The sequence below is a fragment of the Gopherus evgoodei genome, chromosome 11 (genome assembly GCF_007399415.2).
Source record: "Gopherus evgoodei ecotype Sinaloan lineage chromosome 11, rGopEvg1_v1.p, whole genome shotgun sequence".
Lineage (NCBI taxonomy): Eukaryota > Metazoa > Chordata > Testudines > Testudinidae > Gopherus > Gopherus evgoodei.
In genome coordinates this window covers 75,851,656-75,875,470 of record NC_044332.1, presented here as the reverse complement: position 1 = coordinate 75,875,470, position 23,815 = coordinate 75,851,656, and the positions used below count along the sequence as shown (strand labels likewise).

At 49.8% G+C, this 23,815-nt stretch overlaps 1 protein-coding gene across 6 annotated transcripts in view; it reads left to right on the top strand.

The window, feature by feature from the left end:
- The window catches only part of BIN1 (bridging integrator 1), a 157,766-nt gene that overhangs the window by 83,160 nt on the left and 50,791 nt on the right, over positions 1-23,815 (top strand). For 5 of the 6 annotated variants that reach the window (XM_030580345.1, XM_030580344.1, XM_030580348.1 and 2 more), the window contains exons 3-8: positions 4,828-4,882; positions 5,387-5,481; positions 8,705-8,800; positions 15,032-15,139; positions 18,051-18,143; positions 23,718-23,803. In XM_030580345.1, coding sequence (XP_030436205.1) covers positions 4,828-4,882; positions 5,387-5,481; positions 8,705-8,800; positions 15,032-15,139; positions 18,051-18,143; positions 23,718-23,803 — 533 coding nt within the window. The remainder of the gene's footprint in view (positions 1-4,827; positions 4,883-5,386; positions 5,482-8,704; positions 8,801-15,031; positions 15,140-18,050; positions 18,144-23,717; positions 23,804-23,815) is intronic. The other variant, XM_030580346.1, reaches the window with a different exon arrangement.

Sequence of the window (23,815 nt, the reverse complement as noted above, 5' to 3'; positions counted from 1 at the left end):
GGAACAGAAATCACTTCTCAAAGCTGAGAGAGAGGCAGACAGAAGAACCAAGAACAAAGGACTCACACACAAACTTCCCTCCACCGAGAGTTGAAAAAATCCTGTTTCCTGATTGGTCCTCTGTTGCTGCTTCAGGTTACTTTTTTTTTCAGGTGAAAGAGATATTAACCTTTAGCTATCTGTTTATGACAAACCCAAGACTTCCAGAGTTAAGAGCATAAGCCCATACAGCTGTCTAAAGGCCATGGAATTCAGAGGACATTAGGTGCCTAAATACCTTTTAAAAACCTGGCCCTAATTCCTTTCTCTGTGGCATCTGTAGCAAACTCGTACCCTGTGTGTATCAGGCACAGAAAGGGAGCACATAGAACAGTGATACAGACCAGAACCCCTAACTCACTGTCTCCTACATGCAAAGCAATTGTTTGTTGTGACTTTGTTGATGGCAGTGTAGCGTTATTTGCCAGAAACCAGAGAACTATTCAATATGATGCCATCACCCCCATTAAAATCATTTGTGATGCAAGAGTTTGGGCCTGGGGATGAGATGTAGTTAAGCTGGCCACGGCTACTGGCAGCCTGTGACCAGAAAGGCAGCGAAAAGCAAGGCCTTAAACAGCCCTATGCGGGTACAAGTTTGCCAGGTCCCAGAGTGGCTGGTAAGAACGTCTACCACCCCTGTGTATTCCAGCAGCAAGGCCGCAGGTGAAAGTCAATGCCAGAGACAGAAGCTGCATTTTCTGTTCTTTTCTCTCCTTTTCTGTGGGTGTTTGTCCCTTTTTGGTCTTCTAGGAAGCAGGATCGAACTTTAACAACAGCTCCAGCCCATCTCGATTAACTTCTTCTCGTTTCCCCAAAAGGACAGGTATTGCCATCCTTGTTACCATCAAAGAGCCTGTCAAACGGGGTTTTTCTTTATTAAAAACTGCCGGCAGCTAAAGGGAAAGAACAAGGGAGGTTGTTAAAATGGAAACCTTCCTTAATGCTTTACATATCAAATGCTTTCACTGCTTCCTTCTTTTTGGTATCTTTAATACAAGGTCAAAAAGAGTTTTAATCATGTGGTTGCCATGGTACTAAGCAAGCTGAGGTCTTGGTACACCAGACCTTGAGTCTTGTTTAACACTGTTTCAGTGCTGGATAGCGGCAGCGTCATGATAACGCCCTTTTAACTCTTTGGACCCACTTATTCCATCTAGATTAAAACAGCAGTGGCGTCTAAGTCTGGAAGCCTCCATTTTTAGTTCACCAACTTTTGCCATGTGTGCAGGAGGAGAATTATCCGCAGGATGTTCCCTGCGTGCTAGTTCATGAGGCCTGACGTTGGACACCGCAAAAACGGGGGTACCCAAAATTTGAGGTTACTTTGGAAAATGTGGTTATCAAGAATCCCTCCCTCCTTCCTTCCCCCCCCCCAACCCTTCCTCAAGTCTGGAATCACTGGTTCCACAGAATGAAAGCCCTAGAGCAGGGGTCCTCACAACACACACTTTTTTTTTGGTGGCCTCAGAGTGCGGCCACCAAGTCTTGCTGGTGGTCGCTCTGACAATTTTTCCTAAAATACTTTAGGAAAAGCAAATAAATATGCACAGATACATGTCCAAATCATTGCAATTTATTTATGTAAAGATTTCTTTTGCAGATTCAATAATAAAAATAATGGAAAGTTGTCTCTTCTTTACTGAACAGAATAGAAACACACAAATAAGGTGCTTTGCACATTCTTGTCTTTTGTTGTTTTGTTTTTTCTTTTGCTTCTCTCCTAAGTCTGTGACTGCAAAAAGTAGTATTTGTATGCTTGTTAATGTCACTTCACAGCAGGCTTACTAGCTAACAGGGAGGCTGTGAAAAGTGGTATTAACAAGCATACAAATCAATTTTCGCAGCAGACTTATTCTGTGAGCCAGAGGACAAATTAAGCTCTGGATGGGGAGGTGGGTAGGGAGACAGCAGGGGATCAGGGCAGTGGGAGGATGGATGGGGAGGCAGCAGGGGCTGGGGCGATGTGGGGGTGTGTGAACTGAGGGCTTGCACGGTGGTTGGGGTGCAGGGCTCGAGCCCAAAGCCCCACAAGCAGGGCATACTGCCCACCACCCCAGGGCTGAAGCCCGAATCTCTCTGCCCCCGGGAAGGTAGGGAACTCACTGGCTGTCTGCTCCTCCTGTGTTTGTGGCTCCAGAGGTGGGCAGGGCTGCTGGTGGCCCTGGGGGAGGGATCACTGCTTTGTGTCCTCTTCCCCCCACTCACCCTGGCTGTGGCTGCAGGAAAAGCTCCTGGTGGCTGCATTTGAAAAACGCTGCCCTCGAGGTTGTTTTTGTGTGATAGCCTTTTATGGCCCATCTCCCTGCCCCACCTGCCAGCTTCCCTTGGCATGTCAGGCTGTAACTCGAGAGGTCTGCTCGGCAACCAAGAGGTGTGACTGCTGCGCAGGAGATGAAAGCTGGCTTGAATTATAATAGCAGTGAAGCTGTGGTAGGACAGGCCCCGACCGCCTGGGACCCTGGTACATACTCGAGTGGCTAGTCTGTGCTGCTGCCCAGGCTGCCACCACTTCGCTGCTCTAGTTATGTGAGCCAGCTGGAATCTAGCTAGATGAAAGCAAATTCAGGTATGGCTGCACCTGCTGCAATCAGACCTCCCAGTTGCAGTGTAGACATGCCCTTAGGTTATGTTTTCACGGGAACTAGATGCCCGCGGCTGGCCCGCTCCAGCCAACTTGGGCTTGGGTTGAGAGGGGCGGTTTCACTGCTTGGGCTAGAGCCCAGTTGCTGGGGACCCCCCCCCCAGTTCCCCTGTTCTTGCAGCACATGTAGTCACTGTTCCTTCTCCCCAGGCCCTCTGAATTTAGCACAGGCACACGGAACTTTGCCACATCAATCGCTGGAAGAGAGTAGTCTGGAGGGGACCTGCTGGATCTCAGTTCAGTGCGTGCTGCCGTGTTTGGAACACCAGAGACGTCGGCATGAGCTCTGTTTTAGGGAAGGCACACTGAGGGCAAGAGGCAGGCGCCTGAAGAGTGGCAGATGATAGGAAACAGCTGCTTCCACAAAGGTACTAGGTTTGAAGCTGTCAGAGCGCGCCTGCGAGCTCCCTCGTCAGCCTGTCAAGAGACATTGTGCTGGGGCGCTGTGTAGAAAATTCAAACTGGGAAGGATGACAGGAAACAGAATGTTACAGAATGTGTGTTGCTGGTGCACGACATAACAGCCACCCTCTAGCATCCTCGTGAAGTTTCACAGCTGATTTTGGGGCTAGCAAAGCTCCAATGCAAGTGTTCAATATAGGGAAACCAAGCCTGTTTTTCTCCTCTTAGGACATCTGTCTCTCTCAAACCCTTTTTCAGCCTTTGTGTCTCAGAAGACCCTTAGACTTCTAATGCCATCTGAGCCAATGCTCACTCCACTGCAAAGCATCAGAGGATAGAAACATAAATCCAAATGAAAACAGAATCCATATGCTGTCTGATGTCACCCCCATGCCTCTGCTGTCTTGCGCCTGCCTTTCCATTGCCTTCCCCCTTCTGGTGTTTGCATCTGCACAAAGTGGATGTAAAATTCTCCTTTTTTGGCTTGGTGTAGCATAGTGCGTTTACATCTCCTTTTATACAGATGTAAGTGATGACACATTGCAAGGTAGTGGTGAGTTGGGCCCAGTATATTTTAAGCGTTCAATAAAAGACAACATTTGCATCATTCAATATTGAGTGCTTCCAAAGTGGTCAAAAGGGGTGTGTGTGTGTGTGTGTGTGTGTGAGAGAGAGATATTGCAGTGTAAGACTTTTTGATTGAGGTTCTTGTACTGTATGCATCACCGTGATGTCTGATCGCCTCTGAAATCCAAAAAGGAAACCAGAGTAATTGTTGTTTCTTAACCACTTTCGTTCTAAATCCGTGAAATCCAACGGGGGCCACTGAATGACATTAAAAAGAAAAGTGCATTCGGGTTTTCACCGTTCCTGCTAATTGTTTGCTTCCTGCAGCTTCACTCAGTTTGGACAGTAAGTGGAACAGTTCCATGTCCCTTTCAAGCCCCTACATTGGCACAGCGCTGGTGTGTTTTGTGTTTCCAATATCCCAGAGGAAAGTTCAAACTGAAACTGCTCAGAATAATGTACAAAATAAATCAAGAATACATTGCTGCTTGTATTGGAGCTTATAACCTCCCCTCAAACCTACATATTGGACTCCTCTGTGGGATTCTAGAGCATCTGTCCCTCTGTTGGTAGGTCTACACTGCACACTAACCCTGGGTTCTGACTCATGTTTGAGCCCAAGCCCCCTTTCCATCCACAAACAGATCAGTCTGACTCAGGTCAGCAAGCACTCAGGATCCAGGTCCTAGGACCCTGCTGGGAGGAGAAGGGGATCAGAGCCTGAGTCCAGTGTGACTCCAGCCGAAACTCTGTAATTCTGCAGTGTGGACCTGAGTCAAAAGGTCTGGACATCTTAGCACAGTGGTAAGACCTGAGGCTGGCCATGGTAAGCCCAGGTTTACAATGCAGTGTAGACGCTCAAGCCTGGGTTGGACACACTGAATCCACAAGCCTAGGTCCCACAGAGTCTGGCTTAGAATGCAGTGTAGAAACACCCTATGGGGATCAGGGCCTATTGGGCTAAACAGCCTCATCTGCCTTGATTTCTTGGTTCACTCTGCCCGATCCTGCATAGACAGTTTCTTAGTCCTATGTTGGCTTCTCAATCGTCAGGCTGTATTGGGCAGTTTTGGGTGTGTGGTGTGTTTTTTTTTTTATAGCACAGATGAGTCCTGCACAAATCCATCTCCCTCAGTAAAAAACAATAACCGGCTGGCTTTTCCTTGTCTTTGCAGACAGAAGGCACCAAGCTGCAGAAGGATCTCCGAACTTACCTGGCTTCTGTAAAAGGTAATATCTGTGCAACTGGAGGTCTGTCACTTTTCCAGCTGTAGGCAGCGCAAATAGGGTTTTCTTCCTGCCCAGTGCAAATAGGGTGATGAAGTGCCAGTTTCAGATCTCTTGCTCCTCAGGCTGGCAAGGTTGTTCAGGCAGTCAGCAAGGTGGCTCTGGTGGGAGACATTGGAGTGCAGAGGCTATTTTCTCCTCCTAGCTGCCAGGTGGGCTTGGTGCAGATTTGTAGGAGGCCACCTACTCTATCCTGCTAGGTGAGGATGAACACTGAACGTCCTGTTGTCTGGGTGACTAGATCTTTGAGCCCCTCACCTCCTTTGTTTTACATCCATGTTATTGCGAGTCCCAGATGTATTAGCAAAGATCACGCTTGGAAAATATCCTGCCTTAAACTAGAATCAGGCTCCTGTTTATACATTCCACGCAGTCGAGTTCCTGCTAGCAATGGGGAGGGGCTCTTGGTGCCCTTGGTTTCTGAGGCTGCCCTCTCTTCTCTCCTAGCAATGCACGAGGCCTCCAAGAAGCTGACGGAATGCCTGCAGGAAGTGTATGAACCGGAATGGCCTGGGAGAGACGATACCAACAAAATAGCTGAGGTGAGACTCCAGGCTGGGGCGGGAGGCCGGCCCCCGGGGGAGAGCAGATTAGTGGGACCAGTGCACTTATGTCCTACGCTCGGCTTGGGAACCTTGCTGCGAGACGTCTGTCCAGAAGAAATAGCTTTGGCCATCAGGAGCCACTTCGGAGAGAACGTTGGCCCAAATGTGTCATGGGTGGCGACTGGGTGACTCCTCTGTACACCCATCAGCACCAGGGGAAGCACTAGCTCTCTCAGCCCTGCAAAAATGGTGGAAAATTAGCCATCCCCCAGTAAACCCTCAGCACTGGCCCTGTTTGTCCCAGCCTGGCCAGGAAGTCTGGTCTCCTTCCCTGGGGATACAGTGGTGAGAGTCACACTAGGGTTTGGTTAGTTGATTATCTCCAGTAATGCACAGCCGCTTTCATAGTTACCAGCTGTCCTGAGATGGAATATTAACGCTTCAAACCCTTCATGCTGGCTGCTTGTGAAATGTCGCTGCGAGCTACCTGCTGGGTGTTAATGGTGAACTCTGCACTCTACAGAAGAGACCCTACCCCTAACCCCAAAACAGGAGATGTGCCAGAGATTCTGTGAGGCCCCCTGGGGATTTTGCGATTGCTGCTGTTCGTACCTTATTTGCAGTGGTGTAGCTGTGTTGGTCCCAGGATATCAGAAACCAGGTGACATGGTTTATTGGACCAACATCTAATGGTGTGACAAGCATTTGAGCTTTCCCAGACCTGAATTCTGTGTAGCTTGATGGCTTGTCTCTTTCACCACCAGACGTTGGTCCAATAAAAGGTATTCCCTCCCCCTGCTTATCCCCCACTGACTGTACATGGCCGGTGCTCAGATACTCTGGTGATAACCTTTAGATAGCTAGAAACAGACAAATCCCTGCCCCCATCCATTTTACAATTTAAGAAGACGAACAACAGACAACACCTCAGGCACTGAATGGGCCTGAGGAGGATTCCTTACTGCGCTCACTCATTTAAAAGTGGTGCTTTGAAAGGAACTGGTCACGGGGTAGACTAAAGCTGAGAGGCTGCCTGGTCGAGTGTGTGCCGAGCTGGGATCTGAAGGAGAGGGTGGGATAAGGAGAGTGTTTTAGGCCTGGAGGGGCAGTCTCTGACTAGGACACGGGAGAGGATGGATATGAAAGGGAAGGGCAGCATGGAGTAGGGGTGGAGCCAAAGCAGAGGGAAATGTCACTGTTATGAATAAAGGGGTTATACAACAAGACAGGTTTTATTGGGTCTGTTTATCTAACCGAGTTCCATGCGTTAATGATCACTTCATCACGAGCTCCTGGCTGGGTCTTCTCTGCACCAGTAGATTATTTTTTTTCCGGGGTGTCCACAGAGAGGTGTTAGGGGCTGGTCACGGCAACTTAGAGCCAGGAGACCCACAGGGAGGTGTAAGGTGTGGACGTTTTGGGGCATGTACCTTGGACATAGTGATACAATGATTGTGGTGGCTGTGGGCAGGTTGGTTTGGGGATGAAGATCTCCAACAGCTTTAAAAAAAACTTCTATTGCAAACTGTGCGTACATTGAAACTGTATTCAGTGTAACAAATAAGCTGAACTGTGGTGAATGGTGATGCTGTGGGAATGCTCTTCCTTTGGTCTTTCTCCACTGGCTCTCGCAGGATAGGTGAGCTGCAGCTTTTGGCTTGGGGAGAAAACCAGCCTGCTTCTCCACTTTGTTCCAGTTGCATGGGATGTGCTGCCTGCATCTAGGGCATGGTCCACTGAAGTCAGCGGGAATTTTTCCCATTGACTTCAAAGGGAGCATGATCAAGCCTATAGTGCCCTGAGACTCGCACACAAATGTGGAGATTCTCAGCTCTGCACGCCAGCTGGAAGCATTCGGCATTCCGAGCCCTTCATTACTACTCATAAAGTCTCCCAGGACAGCTGGTCCTGGGAAAGGAAAGGAGAGATTTGGGGGAAGGCACGCACACAGGAGGCATGGGCTGGTAGATAAATTGAGCAGACTGGGCCTTGGTGCCAAGCAGAGAGTCTGGTCCAGCACAGTGGTCTCCAGACTTTTTAGGCAGAAGACCGCTTTTTGAATATAAGATCAACCCAGAATCTGCCCCGCCCCTTTCCCAAAGCCCCGCCCCACTCATTCTGTCCCCCCTTCTCTCCATGGCTCGCTCTTCCCCCACCTTTACTCATTTTCACCAGGCTGAGGCAGGGGGTTGGGATGAGGGAGGGGATGCAGGCTCTGGGCTGGGGCCGAGGGGTTTGGAGTGTGGAAGGGGGCTCCAGGCTGAGCCTGGGGGAGGGGGTTGGGGAGCAGAAGGAGATTGTTAGCTAAGGCTGTAGAGCAGACAGCCAGCTGGCTTTTAGCTCCTGCGGTAGAGAGAGAGGCTCATACACTAAGCTCCCGAGGTCCCAGGTTCTATCCTGCCTGTCAATGACCGGGGTCTGTCGGCATTACGCAAGCTCTAGGAGGGAGTGTGGGTGTAGGAGGGGACTGGGGCAGGGTGTTGGGGTGCAGGCCCCGGGAGGGAGTTTGGGTCAGGGCTGGGGCAGAGGGTTGGGGTTCAGGAGGGGATGCAGGCTTGGGGGGGGAGTGTGAGTGCAGGAGGGGGTGTAGACTGGGAGGGGAGTTTGGGTGTGGGGTCAAGGCTGGGGCAGAGGGTTGGGGTGCAGCATCTGGGACGGAGTTTGGGTGCAGGAGGGGGCTGTGCACATGGGCAGCCCATGGAGACCCACTCTCCTTCCCCCCAGGGGCTTCAGAGACATGCCAGCCACTTCTGGGAGTGGCGTGGGGCCAGGGCAGCAGGCAGGCAGCCTGATGTAGCCCCTCACTGAGCCAGCGGACTTTTAGCGGCCAGAGATCGCGATCGACTGTTAGAGGTTCCAGGATCGACCACTGGTCTAGCAATTGGACTAGGAGAATCGGGACTTGTGGGTTCCATTTCTGCATCTGCCGTATGACCTGGGATATGCATTGTTGTTGTGGCCGTTTCGGTCCCGGGATATTGGAAAGACAAGCTGAGTGAGATAATATCTTTTATTGGACCAACTTCTGTTGGCGAGAGAGCCAAGCTTTTGAGCCTCACAGAGTTCTTCTTGATCTGCGATATGTCTGCCTCAGTTTCTCCAAAAGAGATGAGATAACTATCTCTGGGATGCTGGGAGGCTTCACAGATTGACAATCACTGGCAATAGAAATGCAAAGTATGCTGATTATGCTCATAAGCACGTTCCTTTTGTCTTCCAGAGCAATGATCTGCTTTGGGTGGATTTCCATCAGAAGCTTGTGGATCAGGCACTTCTCACCATGGACACTTACCTTGGCCAATTCCCGGACATCAAAGTAGGTTGCTCCCCTCGCTCCTGTCACGTTGTGCTAGAGAGTCTCTGGAACACTGCTAGTTGAGATTGGGGCTTTGCACGAGCGCTTCTCTTGGGACTCTATATCCTTTAGCTTGGGGGTAGCGAAATGGATGTGGCATGGGAGCACCCCCCACTGAAATCACACTGCCCCCTGTTGGCCAAACAGCAATCCTCTGCTCTCTTGGCTAGTGAATAGCTGCCCTGGCAACCAGGGATGTGAGGTATGTGAAAGAGAAGGAAAGGGGATGCTGCTATTGGATGCATTCCATAGAGGATGGAGCTTGGCTGTTCTCAGTGGTGGCAGATGACAGAACAAGGAGCAATGGTCTCAAGTTGCAGTAGGGGAGGTCTAGGTTGGATATTGGGAAAACACTATTTCACTAGGAGGGTGGTGAAGCACTGGAATGGGTTCCCTAGGGAGGTGATGGAGTTGCCTTCCTTAGAGGTTTTTAAGGCTCGGCTTGGCAAAGCCCTGGCTGGGATGATTCAGTTGGGGTTGATCCTGCTCTGAGCAGGGGATTGGACTAGATGACCTCCTGAGGTCTCTTCCAATCCTGATATTCTATGATTTTATGCTGCAGGATCAGCTCCCATATAGATTGTCCTCTGCGTATCGGTGCAATAGCTGGATTAACTGGAGCTGCCCTAGGAAGGCATGAGATCTGCACACTCAGGCTTTCCGGGGAGTTTGTGAGGAGCTCCACGCTTCACTCACCATGATAAATATTCCCTGGTTCCTCTGCTTTTATACTTCCTGTCACTGGAGAGTGGCTCCATGCCATAAACTGGGCAATTGTCTGTTAGCCAAGTGTGGTAGCATTTTCTAATACACAGGCTTTCATCAGCCCCCTGTGAGCAGAACATGTTCCAATCGGAAGCCCTCTGTCATTACTAGAATAGGGTTTCATTGTCTACCAGCCTTGTAAAGGGAATAAAATCACTCAGACAAGGCTTCATTCATGCTTTCCTGCTACCACAGATCCAGGACTGGAAGGGAAAAGCCATGTCAGGCATTAATGCATTGGCATCTAATGCACTGCGGAGAAGTAGCTGAAATGACATAATGCTCCTTATTCCTCTCTCCCATGTTAAAAGGTGCAGGAGGGAGAAATTTACCTGTGATCCTCAGGGGCTTTGATATACCAGCAAGCCTGCTGCATTTCCCCCTTCTAGAGGGGAAACTACCCGCAATGCCAGGGGGATGGAATGAGAAAACGCATGGGTAACCTCACATGCATCTGCCTGAATGGTCCCTGAACCACCTTGGGGAGCCCTGGCCCCATCAGTGCCACCTTTGCTCTGGCTCTGCCATGTCCAAGACCCATTACAGCTGTGCTGGCACAGTGTATGCCAATTGGAGAGAACACGCTGCCCAGAAAGCAGCTGTCAGCCGACCCTGCCTCTCTCCCACCAGGCTCCCTGGAGTTAGCGCACAGTTTAGCAGTGGAGGGTAGGGTCTGCATGGGAATCAGCTTGGTTTTGCTCCGTGCTATTCAGGCCAGCGCTGTAGGGCAGTGGTCCCCAACCTTTTTGTGGCCAGTAGCACATTCATGTTTTCAGAAGAGTGTGGCGGGCGCCAACAGTTACTCACGTGCACAGGGCCGGCTCCAGGCACCAGAGGAGCAAGCACGTGCCTGGGGCAGCACGTGCTGCGAGGCGGCATTCCATCTTCTGCAGAGTCAGAGCATTTTTTGGTTTGGTTTTTTTTGGTGCCAGTTCTGGGCAGTGCAGAGAAGCCGGAGAGAAGCTGGGAGGACAGAAAACACTGGCGCCCGCAACCTGCAGCCCCAGAGTACTCTGTCCCCAGCAGGCATGGGACCCCGGCTTCTCTCCCCTGCTGGGCACTAGGCGGGTGCACATAAATGCCCCGGTGGGCGCCATGGCGCCCATGGGCACTGCCTTGAGGGGCACTGCTGTGGGGAGTACTGGGACCCAGGTATGTTTGTGCTCAAGGGCGCAGGCTGCATGTGATTCTCTTGTCAATCCAGCATGATGTTGGTGTGGATTCACGGACAGCAATGAAGTTAGTTCTGATTCTCTCCATTTAAGTGGGAGCAGCATGAGGTACACACGGAGCAGCTGTATCCCACTGGCCAGATTGGTGGTTTTTAGTGGAAAACAGGCCCCCAGCTTTTCCTACCCAAGTGCAGCTACAGAAACACCAAGCAGGAACGTGAGTGCTGCAGAGGCATTCCCCATATACTCTGCATGGCACGCTCTCTCTCTCTCACACTGACACTCTCACATGCGTGTGCACACACACATTCTGCGTGTCTGTGTCTCTCATACTGGCTGACATGCAGATTTGCACACACTCACACTCTGCATGTCTCTCACTGGCTGACACTCACTCTCTCACACACACACACGCACACGCTGCATGTCTGTCTCTCTCACTCACTCATACTCTGCATCTCTCTTTTTTTTGTGTGTTTTGGCTCATTTTTAAAACTGGAGCAGGGAGGGCCCCTGCCCGGCAAGTTAGCAGAATCCTTTTAAGTGACTGAGTTGTCCTGTTTAGCCAGTTGATGCCCTGGCTTTCCCTTCCCCTGGAGATGCAGAGTCGTCAGGAAGGAGCCAGTGCTGCTGGCAAGTGGCCAGTACGTTTGTGAGGCTTGTGTGGCAAGCAGGTCTGTGTATTGGGTTAAAATCTGTTTGCACATGGCCAGCTGCTCAGGAGGGGTGGGGATCTCTGTTGACAGCGCAGGATCATCTGTTATCTGATGTGAGTTCCATCTCCCAGCCCCGTCCCTTCCCCCAGCACCAGTTCCTTTTGAAACAGCTGCATAGGGAATGGGCTTTTCCATGTGGCAGCACTTGTAACAATGTCACCATATGGGATGGGTCAGCCTGGCTCCTTCCCTCAGAAAGTAACCCACCACTCTCCCTCTGCCCACCCCCTTCCTGATTAGCTTAAACTTTTGTCACTATCTGTTGTTGTTCCTGAAGGAAAGTGCCACTTCAAACGGTTTCAGGTCCCGGGATCATAGTGCAAGCTGTGAACATGTGCAGCCACATGGGTCTCTGCTTCCTGGGGCTCCTCTTCCCCCACTTGCTCCTACAGGTTCCCCTATCACTGTACATCAGAAGTCAAACCATGAGGAAAAAGTAGGTGTCTTCTACCAAGCTTCACCCACAAACCAGGTCCCACCCATGTGAGATGCCAGACACGGCGATTCCCTTGAGAGACACTGCTCCCACTCTTCTTCGATCCGCAGTGGAATGGCTAGTGGTGCTGATGATTTTGCACTGTTCTTATTAAGCTTCAGAATTTGTGGAGATGGAGAAGACTTGTTTGCGCCTCTTGGAGCTATTCTTCCCAGCTATCTGCAGACTCTGTCTTGGTTACACCTTGTTTGCATTTTTCAGCAGACGCCTAACTAGGTGACCTATGATACCAAGGGTTTGTCTACACTTAGAAACTTAAGTCAACCTATATAGGTCGACTTACAGCCACTGCAGTCATGTCCACACTACCTTTCTCTCCTGGTGGACTCAGCCCCCATTCCACTTCCCATTCCCTGCTGCGATCCTGGAGAAACCGCCTACCTGTTTCCTGCCGAGGGAGGGGAGTGGGGTGGGAGTGGGGGTTGAGAGAAGCTGCCAAGGCTTCTTGCCCTGGCTCTCAGCTGGGAGTGGGTTCCAGCAGGCCAGCTCTCCAGAGAAGTAGGGGGACTGATGGGCTCTTCAGCTTGGAAAAGAGATGACTAAGGGGGGGATATGATGGGGTCTATAACATCATGACTGGTGTGGAGAAAGTAAATAAGGAAGTGTTATTTACTCCTTCTCATAACACAAGAACTAGGGGCCACCAAATGAAATGAGTAGGCAGCAGGTTTAAAACAAACAAAAGGGAAGTATTTCTTCACGCAACGCACAGTCAACCTATGGAACGCTTTGCCAGAGGGTGTTGTGAAGGCTGAGACTATAACAGTGTTCAAAAAAGAACTAGATAAATTAATGGAGGACAGGTCCATCAATGGCCATTAGCTAGAATGGGCAGGGATGGTGTCTCTAGTCTCTGTTTGCCAGAAGCCGGGAATGGGTGACAAGGGATGGATCACTTGATGATTCCCTGTTCTGTTCATTCTCTCTGGGGCACCTTCCATTGACCACTGTCGGAAGTTCTCTAGCTGCCTGGCTTTCTTGTCTCCAGCTTTCTCATTCTCTAGCTTCCAACAGCTGCTGTAAGTAAGGCAATGTCTACACAGACTATGTCTTGCCCACCCCTAATTACACCAACATCAGCCCCGCTCCTCTGAGAGGTGGTGTTATTATGTCGGTGTAGCAGGGCACTTACAAGACTGTAGTAGACACTGACATAATTAGGTGGATGTAAGCTGCCTTGGGTCAACCTAACTGTGTAGTGTAGACCAGGGCTAAATCTTTTCCATGTCTAGCATCTCTTGAACACTGTGTTTAGGTTCCTTTTGGAATCTCAGCCTAAAACCTTAAGGAGTCAGGCACCCAAACTCTCCTTTCAAAATCTCAGGCCACGAATAGTGCAGCATTACGGATGTGTTTATTTTCATCCTCTTTCTCAGTCCCCAAGTAGGGTTGACATTTCTCCAGGAGTGTCCTGGAGTCTCCAGGAATTAAATTGTAATCTTTAACTGAAGATGATGTCGTGGGATGAAACCTTCAGGCATATATCCCTTGGCAACCCTATCCCCAAATGATGATGCTCCAAAGAGTGAGAAATTAAAACAACCCCCTGCTTAGTTTAGATCTCTCTATAATCAAAGCCCTGTCCATCTCTTGATCCCTACCTAGGATTAGCTAAAGATCCGATTCCAATTGTGGCCTACGTTAAGACATATATTTATTTTACTGAGCAGGTCATTTCTTTTACAATAAAACCTGGGTTTACAAAAAAGTCAATTTTGTCTTTTCTGGTAAAGTCCTGTTCAGCATGGATGCGTTTGCCACCCACGCTGAAGAGTGGCTTGAGTCAAGTTTGGTTTGCATGACTGATCGAAAACCGTTACAAAAGATGTTACAAATGCCACATCAGTGAGACTGCACAGCAAAGCTTTACATAAGAACATACAGTGTATTAAAGGTGACCTGCAAAAGGAAACAAAATGGATTTGTGCCCTGTTTTTGCTTCTTTAGGATGTAGAAAGTGGCTTTTCTGTTTTTAAATAGTGTTTTTTACGTTAGAAATCCCCCTGCTTCTCCTGGGATGCAGGAGCTGCTGTGATTACATTGTTGCAACTACTGAGGAAATAGGAACTGACTGTCAATTTGACAGATTCTCTCCCATCTCGAAAAGCTTTTTGTCTTAACAGCCATTTAACTCAAATATACAGAAAACAGGCGAGAGGAAAGATTTCTTTGTTAAAGAACAACCAGGTCCTTCAGTTAAGGGCAGTGAATGCTCCCATTCAGTTCTCTGGACTTTCAAGGAGACCCTATTCAGAACAGGGAAGCTGATATTTCTGAGTGGTTTGTTTTTGGTTTTTTTAAACTGCTAAGAAGAAGCAGATTTAAAACCCAAAAACCTTTCAGGCCTTCTGTAACCATCATTTAAGAAGCAAAAAAAGGCACAAAAGCCAGTTCCCCCTCCTGTGCGGGTCACTGTCTAGGGTTTACTTGTATAAAATATTGTGTAACCCAGTACTGAACATTTTGGAGTGCATTTTTGTGGAGTTTCTAGAATACACAAGGAGAGCCTGTGCCCCAACGGAGCTGGAGATGAGGGGTTTGGGGTGTGGTGGGGCTCAGGGCTAGGGCAGAGGGTTGGGGTGCAGGGGTGAAGGCTGTGAGGTGGGGCTGGGAATGAGGGGTTCAGGGTGTGTGGGGGGACTCTAGGCTGGGGCAGAGGGTTGAGGTGCAGGAAGGGGTTAGGCTCTTGTCTAGGGGTGCAGGCTCTGGGATGCTGCTGGGGATGAGGGGTTTGGGGTGGGGTGTCTTTGCTTCATGTCCAGCGCTGTTGGTGCTTCACAGATAATGGAGAAGGGTGATGCAGAGACACATTTCCCTGGTGCCTGGGGAAAATGCTGCCAGCGGAAGAGACTTTCCGAAGGGGGTGACCTATTATGGGGTCTGAACCCCAGAAGCAACAGGAGTTCTAGCTAGCCCAAACCCAGAAGGGCCAATTCTTTACTCACTCAATGGGGTGTAATTGAGGGGTTTAATTATGGAGTTCAGATGCCGAGGGTCTAAACTTTATGGTTCTAGCTGTTCATAGCTGGTGTTTCTCTCTCAGTCTCGGATTGCTAAGCGAGGGAGGAAGCTTGTGGATTACGACAGCGCCAGACACCATTTTGAATCCCTACAAACTGCAAAGAAGAAAGACGAAACCAAAATTGCCAAGGTAAAGCACAGGGCGGGCCCTGCTTTCATTTATTATTGTTTTTAATAGCTGCTCATTTAGGAAGTTTTAACATGCTGACTCATCATTCCCAGGTGCTTTCTGTTTAGAGAACTGTCATGCGATGATCCAACCAGAATGTTTTCTCTTTGGCAGGGTCCCACTCATGCATTTATTTTTACTCCCAAAATAAACTTCAGGAGAAAGCTCTGAAGGCCTTAGTGTATGGAGGCTGATCTTCTGTGCAGTGTACCTGACACAGATTTCAGGGGTATGTGGTTAAGTTTTGGTGAGCACAGAAGCCTGAGCGAGAAAGGAAGAATGGCCTTATAGTGTCAGCTAGGAACCGGGAGGCAGGAGATCTGGGATCTATTTCCTTCCCTGATCCTGGATACCTGCATGCCTCAGTTTCCCCATCTGTAAAATGGTGATGAGAATAAGTGGTTGGCCACTGTGCCCTGAATTCAGTAAGTTCGCAGAACGCTCTGGGATGCTCAAATCAACAGTGCGATAGCAGTGCTTGCTGGGAGGGACTACCTGGCACTTTCAGTGTGGGCACAACCGTGGCCTGTTCAGAGCCTCTGCTCTGTTAGTTCCTGCTGTATAAATCGTCCCTGAGCAGATTTGCTCTTTCATACTGGAAGGTGTTATTGGCAATGGAGTTGTCGGAATACCCTTCAGTCTCTCTGAAATCACGCCCTCCCAGATCACTTGCGCCTTATTGTGACTAGGAATTAACATGTGATGTTAACCTGGGCTGGCTAACATGTTTGAAACATCTAGTGTGGACAAGACGGAGTAGACTTTAACGTGTGCTAAGATGGTTGAATACTGGCCTAGGCACCCCCATGTGAGCACATATTAAAGGCAGTGGGTGAAATTCTGCCTCCACTGACATCAATGGGGAATTTTGCCATTGACTTCAGTGGAGCCAAGATTTCATCCAAGTGTGCCCCTTCTACACTAGACTTTTCCAAGGTCTTAGCCAGAAGATGCTAACCTCACACCTTAAATCCTAGTCTAGGCAAGACTTTAGGGGAGGGATGAGCTGTGTGGGAGCTAGGGTTGGTGAAGAAGAGGAGGGACAAGTTTCTTTACTCATCTCTTTCTTTGCTTGCACTATGGATAACCGGGCAAAACCAGGGAACAAAATTGAAGGTGACTTTAGGAACCAGAATAATTGTATCAGGTATGGAAAAAACCAATGTCTCCCATTCAGCACATAAGGCTGGTCAGCCAGCCAGATGGATCAGTTAACAGAACTTTCCACTGGCTTTTCTCTTTAAAGAGAAACTGAAGCGCATGCAGAAGTAAGAAGGGAATTTTCTTGGGGGTAGGGAGGTGGAATCTTTCATTTAGGGGTGTTGTTGTTAGTTGGCGATTTTAAAACATGTTGCGGTGATTCATATACGAACATTGGAACCCGAGGCCACTGGCTCTGGTATTTTCAAGTCTGGGAAGCTAGACTTCGCTGGCTTTGCGTCACTCGCTGGTCTCGCCCAAACTGCTCATGTGCTGACGCTCTGTGACAGGTGTTTGGAGAGGGTCCCATACGAGGAAAGATTAAAGAGGCTAGGCCTCTTCAGCTGGGAAAAGAGGAGACTAAGGGGGGATATGATAGAGGTATATAAAATTATGAGTGATGTGGAGAAAGTGGATAAGAAGTTATTTACTTATTCCCATAATACAAGAACTGGGGGTCACCAAATGAAATTAATAGGTAGCAGGTTTAAAACAAATAAAAGGAAGTTCTTCTTCACACAATGCACAACTTGTGGAACTCCTTACCTGAGGAGGTTGTGAAGGATGGGACTATAACAATGTTTAAATGGGAACTGGATAAATTCATTGTGGCTAAGTCCATAAATGGCTATTAGCCAGGAAGGGTAAAGAATGGTGTCCCTAGCCTCTGTTCATCAGAGGCTGGAGATGGATGGCAGGAGAGAGATCACTTGATCATTGCCTGTTAGCTTCACTCCCTCTGGGGCACCTGGCATTGGCCACTGTCGGTAGACAGATACTGGGCTAGATGGACCTTTGGTCTGACCCGGTAAGGCCGTTCGTATGTTCTTATGACCAGTTATTGACAGATGAATAGATAAGGTCGATGAGCAATGTGGACCAAAGGACAGAGCCCAGCCCAGAGCAATTGGACAAAGCAATTAGAAGTCAACAGGAGCTTTTCCAGTCGCTGGAGTGGGCTCGGTCTGGCCCTTCAGCCCTCTCTGCCTCAGTTCTCTGCCTGGTAAATAGGAATAATGGTACTTACCTGCCTTTGTAAAGTGCTTTGAGATTCTGTGGAAAAGCACTGGAGAAATGCAAAGTCTTGTTATTACAGTATAGAGCAAATATTGGGAGCTAACTGATGTTTTTTCATGATATTCGAATAACACCAACAGCATCATGAATTCTTTTGGACTCATCCTTCCTCTCCTGTCTCCCTTCTCATAACACATGTACACACCCCTTAGGAATCCTGCCACTTACTGCTGAATTGACAACACTCCATTAAAATAGAGTGCTGTGGACTTTAAATAATTGCACATGGACGAGAGTGACGTTGAATTAATCCCGACCTCCTGGAAGGCACTTGGCGGAAACTCAGCACGTGGCATTTGTGTGCTAAGTCACTAACCATTCTTGCCTGTTGCGCTTTGCAGCTGGGCTGCTGGTAAACAGTCTCCCAGCCCTGGTGCCCTTCGTCTCCAGATCGGAGCATTAATTACCACTACACTTGGCATGCTTTGAAGGATTCGTAACTAATTGTCCCCTGGATACTGTGTCTCTTGCCTTGGTGGTATTGGGTTGGCCCAGCCTGTAATGCTCTCACTCTTGTGATTTTGTTTTCTAAACAGATGTCTGTCTCTCTCTTGTTTTTGTTTTCTCTTTCCTTTGAAAATGCTCCCCCCCGCAGCCTGTCTCGCTGCTTGAGAAAGCTGCGCCTCAGTGGTGCCAAGGAAAACTGCAAGCTCATCTCGTTGCTCAAACTAATCTGCTCCGAAATCAGGTGATTGCCGACCTACCTGGCTCTAACCCCCGCATGTGCTATTTTGGGCTGTAGTCCTGTAATGTGCGTTTAATTTCCAGGCAGTGTTCACTCTAGGCCCTCCGTCAAGTGTGTCCTCCTTATGCAGGCGACAGATTTCTTCCTGGTCTAACACCAGTGACCTTAAGCGAAGTTACATCTGGTGTAGGTTTGATCTGTTGGTTTTTTATTTTTTTTTCCCCCAGTAAAACTGTATTATGCTTTGCTCAGAGATGGATTAAGATTTATTGGGGCCCTGGGCACAAAGAACATTTGGGTTCCCCCACACTTCCCTTTCAATGGGGCCCCAACCCCTGCTCCTCAATGCTCCATCAGGGGACCCCAAATTGGCCAGGGTCCCTGGGCACGGCTCCCATAGACTCGTGCATTAATCTGCCAGTGGCCTTGCCCCATAAACTGAGCACTGGGGGTGGGGGCATAGAATGGGCTGGGACAAAACATCCCATGCAGTTCCACTAGTATCTTTTTTCCCTAAATGAGAAGCAGATTTTTATGGTTTAAAAATAGAAACCTTAAGAAGCTGCCTCATGAATTTCTGCCATTCGGTAAAGCTGGAAGCAAACTATCACAGCAAAAACCAGAAGTGGTTTATACATTTGTACAAATGAGTTGCAAAACTTTCCCAGGGTGAGATCCAAATATGCAGATTTGAAACGATTCATTGATAGAACAAGTGCCGAGAAAATCTCCCAAGGTCTCACAGGTCCGGTCTGATTTGGGTTAGAAATGGATGCAAGATGTGTAGCCCGCGCTAGACTTTGAACACCGTCAAGCTGCAAGCCTTGGGGCTGCCTGAAAGCAGGGTTTGTCCAGGTATTATTTAGATTTGAGAACCTACAGGGAAGGAGCTTAGGAAGTGAAGTCAATGAAACTATAGTTATTGAAATTGGGTTCTTTGTTCATCCCCTTGCTTGGGGAGTGGGAAGGAGAAACTTGCCTTCATGGTGGAATCTCCCATGGTGAATGTTTTTCAGGGAAATACTCAGACCCAGATCCTCAAAGGTCTAACTTCCATTTAAAACATTTCTTAAGTACCTTTTGAGCATCTGGGTCGCAAGGACCTACAGTAGGAGCAGACAGACAGGAGGACTGTGCTAGAGAGGAAGGAAAACCAATACTCTAATTGGGAGGAGGACAGTAAGTCATTGTCCTGACTCAGAGAAACCCAAATACCTACTCCTACGTTCCAGGTGATCTCATCTGCTTTCATTCAAATGCTCTCTCAGATTCCTGGTCAGTGAATGAATCACTGTTTACCCATGACAGGTCACACTTCAAAGTGCCTGGGAGCTTTCACAGCCAATTTCTGATTGTACAGATAACGATGCTGGCTAATAAAATGCTGGAGTGCCTCATAAACTGAGCATTGGCTCATGGAGAAAATGGCTGATTGCAGTTCCCCTAAAAGTGACCTGCAATTCCCCTAAAGGTGACCTGCAAAGTAGGAAAAATGGTACACTTTTGCTTCTTCATGATGTCTAAAGGCCTGAAAGGTTTCTTTAGGCTTGTTTTTCAGCTGAGAAATACCAGGGAAAAAGGGAGAATTTGCTGGAAGTTTCTTTGGAGGCGTACACAACTTGAAGGAAGTTTCTCAGCCCATAACCGAAGGACTCAGTATTAAGCTGTTAAACAGCCCAAGTAAAAATCCCTTCTCCTGCCAATTGCTCATCTTTCAGTCTCGGGTTATTTCACAGTCTCCCTAATTGTCCGCTGTGTTTTTCTGTGGCGACTAAGACTGGGCAAGTCCTTTGATTTCTAATATAAAGATGAGTTGAGAATTAAGCTTTCAAATAACTAACCAGCCAGGCCTTTAACAGATAGAAAATAGTGAGAGTTTTGTGTGAACGCTCGGGAGGTTTCTTCTTAGGGGGTGTAAGCGAGTTACACTGTAGCGTTCTGGTGACTGTGCCATTTGAAACAAAGAGGAAACTGCTTAGAGCAGCAAATTCCTGCTGCTCCTCAGCTCCAATGAAACGCTGACTCCTGTCTAAGCAGCAGTGTCTTTAGTGATCTGTAACTCCAGCAGAACACAGTGTTTCTGGTGCTCCGTCCCATCAGCCAGCGAGTAACCAGCTAACTGAGCGGTGCGTCCCTCTGGTTCCCCAGAGAGGAAGCATGGCCTATGGGTTAGGCTGTAGCCTGGGATTTGGGAGACCTGGGTTTAGCTCTGACACTGCTTCCTGGGTTGCCTTGGGCAAGTCACTTAGGCCCAGATCCTACATGCCCCAATCAAAATAGGAGCTCAATGAGAGAGATGCCTAAGTACCTTTAAACATCCGGGCCTTGGACTCTCTACCCACTGCGCATTAAGGCTGGGTATGTGGGACCCGGGCTTGTGAACTTGGTGTTTCCAAGCCTGCGCTTAGGCATCTGTACTGCACTGCAAGCCTGGGTTTACAATTGCTGCACCAGGGTCTCGCAGCTGTGTTAACACATCCACACTGCACTGCACAGACCTTCGGACTCGGGTCTGCAGCTTGAGCTGCATCCCCACTGCAGAATGACCAGGCTTGGACTTGCGTCTCAGCAGGACTTGGTCTCTGACCCACCCCCATATCAGGGTCCTAGGATCCAGGCCTTGGGTCCTTACTGACCTGAGTCAGGCTGAGATGTGTGTGGATGGAAGAGGGGCTAGGGCTGAAACCTGAGTCGGAGTCTGGCCCATAGTGTGCAGCGGAGATGTCCCCTCTCTTCCCTACCTGTAACATGGGGATAACGGCTGAAGGGATGGCAGTGGGAGCTGAGGACAGCTGCGAGGAGATGCTCAGCGCTGCACAGAATCAGGCCAGCTGCATCCAACCAAAATAAATCCTGCATAGAGCTGGATCCTGGTGACCATATACCATTGGCTTGCCCAGAGCATGAGAGAGATTTTAATTTAGCTTCATCACTGGGAAGATCAAAGGGATTTGAAATATCCACCACAGAGTCCTAGGCATAGCTCTGAGCTGCACGGACCTCTCTTCCCTTACGTTTCTAGAGTGAACACTGCCTGCTGGCTTTTAGGGGCTGTGCTTTTGGACTGTCACAATACTCGCAGATCAGTGCAAGATTTGCTTTCTGGGTCCTTCGGCCTGGAGAACGGATAAACCTGAGGGAGGGACCATGTCATTTCCTTCGTTGTGCAATGGGGCTACTGAGAAACTAACAGAATTTAATGGGGATCTTAGTCTCTGGGGATTTTAACTCCTGATTTATGGTTCAAGCCTGGTGTGGAAATGAAAGGGGACACATACTTCACCCTTTTTTTCCTTTTGAGTGAATGGGTCAGAAACATTCGTGCCCTGATAGATGTTAAGGTCAGAAGAGACCCTCGTGATCCTGTCCTCTACCCTCCTGCATAGCATAAAATGGCATCTCTGTTTAAGAGGGGGTTCATTTTTTTGCAAGCCCACAGAAAATGGTGGGCTTGTCTGTGCCATGCACCAGGCAGAACTGCTGAAAGCCAGTGCGCAAGAAAGATGGCTGTGACTCCCGTTGCTCCATGTCTTCCCTGGAGTGGCTCCCTATCTCTGTTAGAGTCCCACCGTTTCACAGACTGGCCTAGCTGGGCATTCCTTCCAGTACCCAGCTCTCTCTCCTCTGGAAGGAACCCCTTGTCCTCTGACCTTGAGCACTGAGGACGTCACTCCAGGCTTCTGCTGGGGGCTGGCGACTTCTGAAAGTTGGGTGGGGGCTGGACTAACACACACGCTGAGCTGCCTCCTCTGCTAGTTCCCCCTGGCCAGCGAAGCAGGAGACCAGAAATAGGACCTGGGTCTGCCACATACCAGGCCAGTATGCATCCTTTTCTGACTGCCCCCCTCCCCCAAATCTGGTTTGTGTGCATGCTCATCCTTGAGACAGAGAGCCCAACGCTGCCCAAAGCCAGATGTCCTCTATTAACCCCATTGCAGAGTAGGTCTCCTTCTCCTGGTGATGTCTGTCCCCTTGTCTCTCGGAAGGGGCAGGAAGCCAGCTTCCAGTTCCGAAGGTTCCTGTGGCAATAGGAAGGCAGAGAGAGTGGGTCCCGGGGGGGTGGGGGTGGGGGTGGGGGGCTGGATTTACATGCAGGCTGGAGAGCCCTGTGGCATTGTGACATTCCTGCTATTGTTAATATAAACAGCAGCTTGTGCTGGCCTTCCTGTTAGGCTGTGCTGCGGGGTGGTTACTCCAGGGATTCGCTGCTCTCTCCCCCCCCCCCCAGGGCGAGGCAGAGAATGGAAACCTTGAAACTGGAACATTCTCAGTGCAGGACCTTGAAGGGAGGAAGACGGATGCTGGGACGGGGAGAGGAGCTGGGGAGTGGGGAGGTTGACGTGCACAGTGCTGACCCAGAGGGAGTGGGGTGGCAGACATGCCTGTGCTGCCTGGGGGGGGAGAAGGGGGGCTTGGGGAGGTGAGTGTGCCCAGTGCTGACTTGGGGGGGAGTGGGGTGGCAGACGTGCCCGTGCTGCCTCCGGCGGGGTTTGGGGAGGTGGGCGTTCCCGGTGCTGATTCAGGGTGGGTGTAGGGTGGTGGGTGTGGCTGGCGCTGACATGCGGGTGGAGGGGGGGTACAGTGGTGGTGGGCAGTGGCGGATTAATGACTTTGCTGCCCCAGGCCCAGCGCCAGCTCTGGGTTTTTTGCCGCCTCAAGCAAAAACCTCTGAGATCGCCAGTGCTGAAGCGCACCAAAAAACAAAACAAAAAACCCCCCAAACCCTCAGAGCTTAAGTGCCGGCCCTGCAAATTTGCTGCTCTTGGCCTAGGCCTTGTTGGTGTAGGCGATAATATGCCACTGCTGGTGCGTGCGCCTGGTGCTGACTTGGGGGAAGGATTGGAGAGGGGTGGGTGGACCTGGTGCTGACTCGGAGTGGGGTGGTGGAGGTGCCCAGTACTGACTTGGGGTGTGTGGAGTGATGGACATGCCTGGTGCTGACTTGTGCTGTTTGCAGTAGGAGCAATGAGCGTCTTGTGTCTCTGTGTTATGCCAGAATTCTTGCCCCGGTCCTGGGCTCCTTGGTGCTGGCAATGGGAGATAGGGGGATTCACCCAGAGAGTAGGCCAACGGGCAGAGCGGGCTGCTGGGCTGGGTGCTGGAGTTAAAATCTTGATCAGACCCCAGTGTAGGAGCTTTGCCCCTGCGGTGGGTTCCCCCATGACGGAGGTTTCTTCATCAGCTGGTTTAAGCTCTTGCTGTGGCAGTGCAGAGCTCTGTGTCTTTGATTCTCCTTGTGCAGTGGGGGTTCAAAGCTGGGGCGGGGTGCCCAGCTGGCTCGGCACCATTGCTGGCCATGGAGCTAGGCTGAGGTACACCCGCTGGGGTCAGATCTTCCCTCTCAGCAGTCAGTTAGGGGAGTGGCACCACTATAAAAGGTGGGTAAGCAAGAGGAGAATCAGACCCCTTGTCCTCAGCAGAGAATTAACCCAGGCAGCCTCCTGAGGGGTTCAATGCGGCCTGTGTGGCGTGGGGGATCTCCCTCGCCTGGTCTCTCCAGCTGGCCAGGGAAGCAGCAAATGCCTTGCGCTGCATGGAGCTGGGTGGGTGCTGACTTTTCCTGTCTCTGCTGTGAAGGCCGAAGAAGAGCTGGTGAAAGCTCAGAAGGTGTTTGAGGAGATGAACCTCGACCTGCAGGAGGAGCTGCCTTCGCTATGGAATAGGTGAGCGCCCAA